Consider the following 9,126-nt stretch of genomic DNA (forward strand, 5'->3'; position numbering starts at 1 on the left):
GAATAATATAGATTAATTTAACGAATATTCTACTATCCACGTAATAAAAATGAAAAATTTTTTTAGAAAAAATTTCCTTTCCATATAAAACACTAATATTGAAAAGTTATAGAATGATTGAAAAAAATCAGACTGTATATTAATATTTTATTCCATTTATTATATGTGTGTGACAGGACATTCTAACTACAATGAAAGATTACAATTTTCAATAATCGTATCTATTAAATGCTATTTCAAACATTGGTAAAAAATATAAGCTAGGTTGGTCCTCGGTTATAATGCTGACCGAAGGCCAAGCAAATCTTCCATTACGAATGGCAGCGAAACACGCTTTATATTTGTTTTTTTTTTTTTTTTTTTTTGTTAAATTTTAAGCATAGCATTACCTCATAACTCTGATTCAATTCATATATAGCCTTTGGACGCCAATATATTTTTATCTATGAAGCAGTATTTTTCTTTACGAACTTGATTATGCGAAGAACAAAATGTTCTGTAATATATATCATTTAAAATTTCCTACTTGATACTTTCTTTTTATTTTTTCGTATTTTTAAGTATTTACCCGACTTACAACATCAAGTAAATACAAAATGTTGGCACAATAAATATTTTTATACAAACTGTGTATACAACTGTTCACAGTATCAAATGTAACTCGGAAGCATTTTGTATATCGTGACCTTTTAGGGAGTCAATGCTTTGTCTAATTAATTGCGCCAATTTTATCGACTTTGATGAAAACAAATTTGCGCATACGGTTTCTATGTGTGGGATGACGAGCGTTTTCTAAGTTAATACCGGCAAGATCGACAATGTCGTGAAAGAATTCCATATTAATGGAAATTTTTGGCTTGTCATTATTACGATCGAGTTTTATACGCATTACGCGTACAAAAAAACTCATATTATAATTAATTATTCGTCTAAAACGTTGAGCATGATATACTGTTATTCACTTCCGTCTTTAATATATTGCATTCTTAAAACTACACGGATTAAAAGATTTTGACGTAAATATCAAAACAAAATTGATGTATTGATTTATCAAATGATTTCAGCTTTTATCTCATATTCTTATTCTTGTTAATGCATTTCTGTAGATAAATTTTATTTTAATCGCGTTGTAATATATCAAAATAATAAAAAAAGGTATTAAATATTATTTTGATATATGTGCTATTTGAGAAGATGTCTTTTTTCCTTCTTTTTTGAATTTGAAATTGAACATTATATTTTCTTAAAGTGTCACATCTTTAATTATATAAATAATTATTTTCAAAAAATTCAAAATTAATTTTTAAATACTCCCGAAATAAGAAAATAGATTTTCCAAAATGAATTTTCGTCGATTCCCTTTAAACCGCGTAATTCTATGCAAAAATTTTAATATTTCTTTTCTGATGATCTTACATCATCAGCGCATCCAACGCAATTAAATATGTATACTTAATCGCTAGATACTTTCATCTCATTTTTTTGAATTAATTTCTGAAATAATCCCTCAATCTATACTAATGGGATCAGAAAGCAGGTGTGAACGTATAGGCGCATAGTTCGGATTCCTGGACCCGGAAGTAAAATTTGTAGAAGATCTATGTAGAGATAAGATTTTTTCTCCAAAATTATATATGCATCTAGCTTTTTAATGTTATGCTTTTATGTCAAGATATGTTACGTGAAATTTTTTTCGTTGAAATTAAATCACGATGTGTGCGTATGTGTTGTGTGTGTGTGTGTGTGTGTGTGTGTGTGTGTGTGTGTGTGTGTGTGTGTGTGTGTGTGTGAAATTTAAAAAAAAGTTAAGGCCTGTAAGAGGCCCTTCGCGCTCGACGGATAAAAATTCATTATACTTTTTCTTTTGTTTCAGTGTTTCTAAAAAATGTATTCTTTACGATGCTTCCACGCAAATATTCGAAGCTTCAAGTAAATGCGATAGTGCTGGTCCAGTATGCCGGCCAGTTAAAGCTCGTATATCGTTCTACCTCATGACGTTGTCTATCCACGATTGACTGTCGTGAATTCATGAAATTCGCTGTCTCGATTGATTACAGGATATTTAAAAAATTTACATAGGCCTGTATTATTGTTACGCATATATAAAAATTAAAAGTGTATTTTTAAACTTTAGTAAAAAAGAAATGAAATCATTTGTTTAATATCAAATACGGATCGTACAGAAAATAATAAAAAAGAAAATTTACGTACGAATAACTTATTATGTTAATATTATGTAACATGCAACAACATAACAAAATAAAATAATGTAAAATTCTCTTATATATAAATATATGTAACAGTATATATATATATATAACAAGTAACATTTTGCGTATGACAGACTAAATAAAGTAGACGTAATAAAGTTACAGATTTCTCGGTCGCCTTACGTATTCTATTGGAATCACGAGAGCAAAGAAATATTTTCAAAAGTTAGATAAATGGTCTTCTCGATATATGTGAGATCACGTTTATTCACTTTCATATGTGCGACAGGATATGTATCCATTTGGCATTAATAGCCGCGTTCTTTCCGCTCGCACCGCTGTACGAGTGACTGTTTACGCAAATAAATCTCTCGTTACGTGCGCGAATGTTCATATACCTCGATCTGATATTATTGGGAATGATATTACGGGCAAATGTTACGGGGACAAGAGCTTTTTTTTATTGCTATCTTTCTTCTTTATCTTTAGCTCTCGTATTCGTGTTCCTTCGTTAATGATGTATGATTTCTGATACGTAACAAACTATCACATGGCGCAACAATCTATAAAAAGTTTTTATTTCATTTTTTTATTTCATTCTTTCTGAATAAGAACTTTTTGTTGAAGTTGATATCACTATCAAAGTTGAATTAAAATTGGTATTGATTTCTATCGAGACTAGCGAGACTGAATTAAAAATAAAAGCTAATGAATTTCTATGTATTCTTTTTATAGTCTCGAGATCAGTTAAAAATAGAATAGCATTTAATTTAGAAAATGATGTAAAAAAGATGAGGAATAATTTCTCTTTTAGTTCAAAGGAATTTTTCAAAACATAATATATATATATAAACATAATATATATATATATATATATATATATGACAAAAAGAAAAATTATTTAATTAAATTATTTAATTAATCTATAATCTTAGAAATTAGATCTCTATCTCTTTTCATATCTTTTCATGTTTTTTCATGTCATTTCCATTTATCGAATATATTATGGGCTGAGATTTCGTTTATTAATTATAACCTTGCGGATTTAATTAAAGTTTGCGACTTGTTTTTCGTCGATTGTTCTGTGTGCGAAATTATTTTTCTCCTTTCCTAGCGTGTTATGATGCAAATTTCTTTTCGCAATTGTGCCAAGTCATGAAAGATATTTTATAATGATTAATGATATTATAATAATACTTAATATAATGTATTCATATTACAAGACATCTTGTTTAGAGATAATTTTACCAGACTATTGTGCTGCGATGAAAAGGTAACAAAAGAAGAAGATCCTTTGAGATCAAGCCGTATAAGAGCAAGCGCGCACACAAATATCTCTTCATTCGTTTTCTCGTCATCGCTTTGAGCATCTAAGGGAGAGCGTGGAAATCATCATCATCGAAGTCGATCGGAAAGCCGAAAGAACGCTCATCGAAAGAAGTTTGTCGAGAACAGGAAGACAATTAGCAACAGCGCCGAGAAACGGGACACCTCGACGACGCCCGAGCCCAGGTTGTCCTGGATCACGTTGTCGTGGCATCGCGCGACGAGGTCGAAGTCAACGACGTTCATCGGTTTGCCGTTGTACTCGAACGGCGAGATGCAGTAATTACGACGCTGGAATTCGACGCTGTTACCGCGCGCAAAGTCGCTCTCGAGAACGTTGTGCGCCTGGCAGTCGCATGGGAAGTGATTATCGATCGCGCTGACCATGTCCACCTCGAGGATGACGTCCCTGGCGTGACGCGGGGCCTCCAGCACGTGATTCCCGTGAAAACGCAGGACCTCGATGTAGTTCTCGGAGCGCAGGTGTAGACGCTCGATCAGATCGATCTTGTTGTTGAGCACGTTGAGGTAGCCGACGTGCGTCAGGCCGGCGAACGCGTTCCTCTGCACCACGCCGAGGTCGCTCTCCTGAATGAAGATCGAGTGCACGTGCGACAGGCCGCGGAAGGTGTAGCTCTGTAACCCGGACAGGTCCATGTAGCCGAGCTTGAGTTGACCGACGTGCTGAAGACCGTCAAAGGCGTCCTGCTCGATCGCCCGAATACCCGGTGGGAAGATGAGATTGTTAACGTTGGTGAGACCGGCGAACGCGTGGCTGCGGATGGTCAGTAGCGGATTGTTGCTCAGCAGGATCACATTGACGTTGGACGTGCCGGCGAACGAGTAGCCCTCGACGTAGCGGATCTTGTTGTTCGCCAGCAGCAGCACCGAGATGTTCTGCAGGGCGGCGAACGAGAACTTCTCGATACACGGTAGCGGAGTGTTCTGGATCGACAGCTCGCGCAGCCGGTTCAGACCGCGAAACGCGAACGGCCGTATCGAGGAGATGTTGTTGCCGTCCAAAATGAGCTTACGTAGGACTCGAAGGCCGCCGAACGCGTCACCCTTTATCACCGGAAAGTTGTTCTTCGTCAGCGACAGCTCCTCCACGGTTTCCGGTAGCTGCTGCGCCGGGATGTCCTCGAGGCCGCCTGTGTTGCAGAGTACCTGGAACGGATTCACCACACACGTTTCGTTTCGCGAGACTGCACGAAAAAAAAAAACGATCGCGGAAAGATTATTAAAATTACAACCGTGACGGCAGCAAAAGTTGCTCAATAACGTTTACAGTAAATTATTACACGAAACGAACTTAGGGTAATTCATCGTAAAGATCTCATTTTTTTAGTCATTTACAGAGTCAAACGTTTCGTTTAAAGACCGCTACGCCATAACGGCTTCAAGAAAATAACGAATATATTATACGTATTATTATACGTCGCTTATTATATAATTATAACTATAATAAAAAAAAGTTGCACAAAAATCTTTCAAAATTAAAGATACACGAGTGATTATTTTCTTTTCTACCTGTTTCGGAGAAAGGCAAATGCATTCTGGTGGACAAACCCGGCTTCTCGTCGTAGTAATCTCCGAGTCGGAGGTATACGTCAAGTCCACTGCTATGCATAGCAGGTAGTAAATGTAGATCTGCGAAATTAAAATACACGTGATTGTATGTGATGTATCGTGAAGAATACTCTATATATTTATTTGTATATCGAGCACATTTTGTATACATTTCAACAGATGTGTCAATCTTGTCAAAAGATTTAGATCAAAAGAATAAATAAAAAACGAATAATGTGCTAATTTTAAAAGAAAAAGTAGAAGAAACAAGGAAAGAAAACAAGAAACGAGAAAAGAAATTCATGTCAAGTACTTTCGTACGAGTCATATTTAGATAGTTACAATATAATCATCTGAGATATCTTTCTTGGTTCGATAATATATCACTATATGTCACTATTAGGTGTTCTTAGGTGCATATTTACTGAATAAAATTTATTAAATAAAATGAAGAAACTTGAAGCAAGATAGGAAAAAGGCTTAAATTCCAATGCAACATTAATTTCTTTTATTTGTGTGTCAGCACAAAATTGCTGCGCCGGTCAGTCGCAAAAGGCTAATCGAGTAAAGTGTAAGTACTGGATGGCGCGAACGCATGTAAACGCATGAGACACGGTGCGTATGCACCGCCACCGCATGCCGGGCTCCGTACCTGCGCCCTGCGATACATCAATCCCGGGATTTTTACGGCGCATGCCTCGGCATATCCGGGGTGAGAACGTCACGCGAGCCGATGTGGGCGAGATGCGCGTATATATCTATATATATATATATATATATATATATATATATAAATGTACGGCTAGGGGTGAAACAAGGTCATCGTCGACGGAAAGTGTCGCACGGCACGTAACACACCGCACCAGCGGCCTCCGGAGGTCTTCTTCCTCTTCCTCTCCCCGGGGTGAGACACACACGCACCCCCTCGCGCACGCACGCACGTACGCACGCACGCACGCACGCGTGCGTATCTGGCCGCGCGCGAACCCACGACGTCCGCTCCCACGACTCGTACTTTCCGTTCTCTCTCTCTCTCTCTCTCTCTCTCTCTCTCTTCCTCGACGAGCCCGTTCCGCGGCGATCGTTCGTGGCGTATATGCGTGACCAGGACGAAGACGACGGAGGAGGAGAATGACGACGACGACGACGACGACGACGACGACGACGACGACGACGACGACGACGACGACGACGACGACGACGACGACGACGTGGACAACCGGGCGGAGCGAGATTTCAGCACCCGCGCGCGCGGCCGCATTCGCCGGCTGGGCTCGGGGCTTTATTTCTCCTCGGTCACCCTCTCGCAATCCGATCCCCTCGCCCTGTTACCACCCCTCTTTCCCGAACCTCCTGCCGCCGTCCGAAGACTTGAGCGCATTGCGCAAGCCCATAATTATTCTCCCTGCGCGCGTATCGAGGAATGAGGCTTATTAGCGGAACGTAACTGTGTGTTTTCCTCTATTCATCCCTTTTCCTCTTTTCCTTTCTCCTTCCTTTCTCTCTGTCCTCTTTGTTTTTCGCCTTTTTTGCCTTTTTCGATTGCACGGATCCCTCGCTGTCGAGAAAAACCTGAAAACGATCCTGCGAGTGACGGTGCCGTCGTTTTGTCATTTAGGATTTACTCGATGCACCTAATGTACCGTCTGAGAATGCGATCCTTTTCTCATATTCTCCTCGTTTCCCTTTCATCTCAGATTTGACGAAATCGTCCTTGGTCGTTTATATGTTTAAAATCGATCTCAAATATTCATTGAAAAAATGTCAAGTTGGTAGGTTTGACAAGTTAAATGGTGCGATTGGTCAGTAGGAAGTCTGGTAAGAATTTTGAACCGAGCTAACTTTGACGATCTGTTCTGCATTGTCATAGCGTGTCTTTATTGTTACTGGTATAGAATTGCCATCCGTCGTCTTTTCCCCTGTGAACTGTTCTCTTTTTTAGGGTGTCCGGGGATGTCCGGGGGGATTTTTTTTGAAAGCGTCTGGGATAATTAAGCGTCCGGGGATCTTCTAAATATTTTGTTTTGATTCCTCTCGCATTACTCTGCATTACCACATAGCACAGATATCACATGAAAGAGTTAAAATTTTTTAATTTTAATACCTAATAAAACTTAAACTAAACCTATAAAACTTTTTTTTTTAAATAGCCAAAATAGTCTGTATTTATTTAGTATTCAGTTCAAATTTTTCTTTGCTCTGAATGCTAATAAACAATTAGATGTGAAATAATGATTCATTTACTATTCTGATCAATTTTATTAAGCGCATTTTTGTCCGGGGTTGCAATCGAAATGTCCGGGGTTTTTGGCTTGTAAGTCTTAGTTTTGAAAATTGTAATATGGTTAACCCTACTGGTGCAGTCTTGGATTTTCGATCCCGGGCAATTGTCGTGCCGAAGTTTTTTTGGATTCGACCGAAAACAATACCGGTTTGGCTAAATAAATCAAAACGATCACTGAAAAAGTGGCAAGTTGGCAGTTTTGGCAAGTTAAATGGTGCGATTGGTAGAAAGTCAATAGGAAGAGGTGGTTTTTCTTGGATTTTCGATCTCGAGCGATTTTTTATCGTCGTGCCAAAGTTTCTTTGGATTCCAAAATGGAAACAATAGGGGAAACATGCAGGGTACATCGTTATATGTTTTATTTATTTAAAAATTGTGTAAATTAATTAATTAGCTAAATTAATTATCGATCTCGATCTCGCGGTGCGGATAGTTATCAGCAGGGTGCCAGCTAGAGGGAGAATTACGGGATAAGACGTCAGAAGAGATTTTGGTAAAATGAATCTTTAATAAAGATGAAATTAAATAACAAATTATGCGTAATCAAAACGATAAAGTTTTGCTATGTTGCTCATCATTAATGTTGGGGATTGATTTTATAACCTGGCTAGAATTTTGACACGTTGGCTCCGGCGTCGGTCCCTAGGGCCTGGCATTGTATCTTTCTAAGTGTCGGTTTGTGACCTTGGACCGACCCTATTAAACTTATCAAATAAGATTGGTGATTCATAAAATATAAAAACAAGATATTTACACTTTTTCAAGTTGTAGTTTATTAAAGCAGTATAAATATTAATTTGGCTTTTTTTCACGCATATCGCAAAACGTTACGATGTAAATTTACGTTACGTTTATTTATTTTTGTGTTTTTTACTTCCTATGTTAATGGCCGAATTTTAGGAAAAGATTGAAACAGAATAGTTGCGTCGAGCGTGTCATTTTTCTTTGCATCATATTACTCAGTTCACGCTTAACTTTCTGCGCCGGTCAAACGGAAAGCATAACAATATTGGTTCCGTAGCCAACGTGTTAAAGTTTTTTTATACAAGTGAATTTTATTTTCGGAATACAAGCGATACAGTGAATCTTACGAACGTTGTTGAGTACAAATGAATTTTGAAGTCTCTAAGTATACGCTTCAATATTATCGATATTACATATATGAAATATTCGAAAAATAGAAATAGTCAATTTTGTCTCTTCAATAAGATTAAATGTTTGAACGCAAACAGTATTGTTGATCATTCTGGCCTGTGATAGCTGGAATTCTAGGCATATCTTGTGCATATGTTTTGATCAGAAGAAACCGACGGAAAGTTGTTCGTATTGTCTGATCGTCCTCCAATACGTTAATCATCTTTAATCAAAAAAAGGTGATACGTGAAGAACAATATAAGGAAGAGCATTATCTCGCAAGAATAGAATTTCAAGAAAGGTATATTATATAAAGGTATATTATATATAAATCATCAATAAAGATAGATAGATCAATAGATCAGGATAGATCAGGTAAAAATCAGGTTAAATATCTCCTATTTCTCGTAATATATGATTTGGCTAAATAAATCAAACAGTTCACTGAAAAAGTAGTTGGCAGTTTTGGCAAGTTAAATGGTGCGATTGGTAGGAAATCCGGTTTTGAAGAAAAGTTTTGCCCGAATAAATTTAGCGATTTGTTTATTGTCATAGCGTGTCTTCATTGTTATTGATGCATTCTTGGATTTTCGATCCCGATTT

The 9,126-nt window shown here is 37.5% G+C and overlaps 1 protein-coding gene across 2 annotated transcripts; it reads right to left on the reverse strand.

The window, feature by feature from the left end:
* Window positions 1-139: 139 nt before the first annotated feature.
* LOC105433484 (uncharacterized) lies at window positions 140-5,918 on the reverse strand. Of its 2 annotated transcripts, none has more exons than XM_011648830.2 (3): window positions 5,758-5,918; window positions 5,067-5,186; window positions 140-4,703 (listed from the first exon to the last, which is right to left on the reverse strand). In XM_011648830.2, exons 1-3 carry the CDS (start codon window positions 5,773-5,775, stop codon window positions 3,639-3,641), a joined length of 1,203 nt encoding a protein of 400 aa, XP_011647132.2. In that variant the 5' UTR covers window positions 5,776-5,918; the 3' UTR covers window positions 140-3,638. The 2 variants fall into 2 exon arrangements, with proteins under 2 accessions (XP_011647132.2, XP_088926856.1); XM_089070730.1 differs by lacking the exon at window positions 5,758-5,918 and adding an exon at window positions 5,685-5,717.
* Between the last annotated feature and the right edge of the window lie 3,208 nt (window positions 5,919-9,126).

The sequence above is a fragment of the Pogonomyrmex barbatus genome, unplaced genomic scaffold (assembly GCF_055798465.1).
Source record: "Pogonomyrmex barbatus isolate J1 unplaced genomic scaffold, ASM5579846v1 scaffold10, whole genome shotgun sequence".
Taxonomy (NCBI): Eukaryota; Metazoa; Arthropoda; class Insecta; order Hymenoptera; family Formicidae; genus Pogonomyrmex; species Pogonomyrmex barbatus.

Coding starts and splice junctions, on each gene's coding strand:
- LOC105433484 (XM_011648830.2), bottom strand. Junction 4,704..5,066: donor TTTGCCTTTCTCCGAAACAG/GTAGAAAAGAAA, acceptor AATCCGTTCCAG/GTACTCTGCAACACAGGCGG.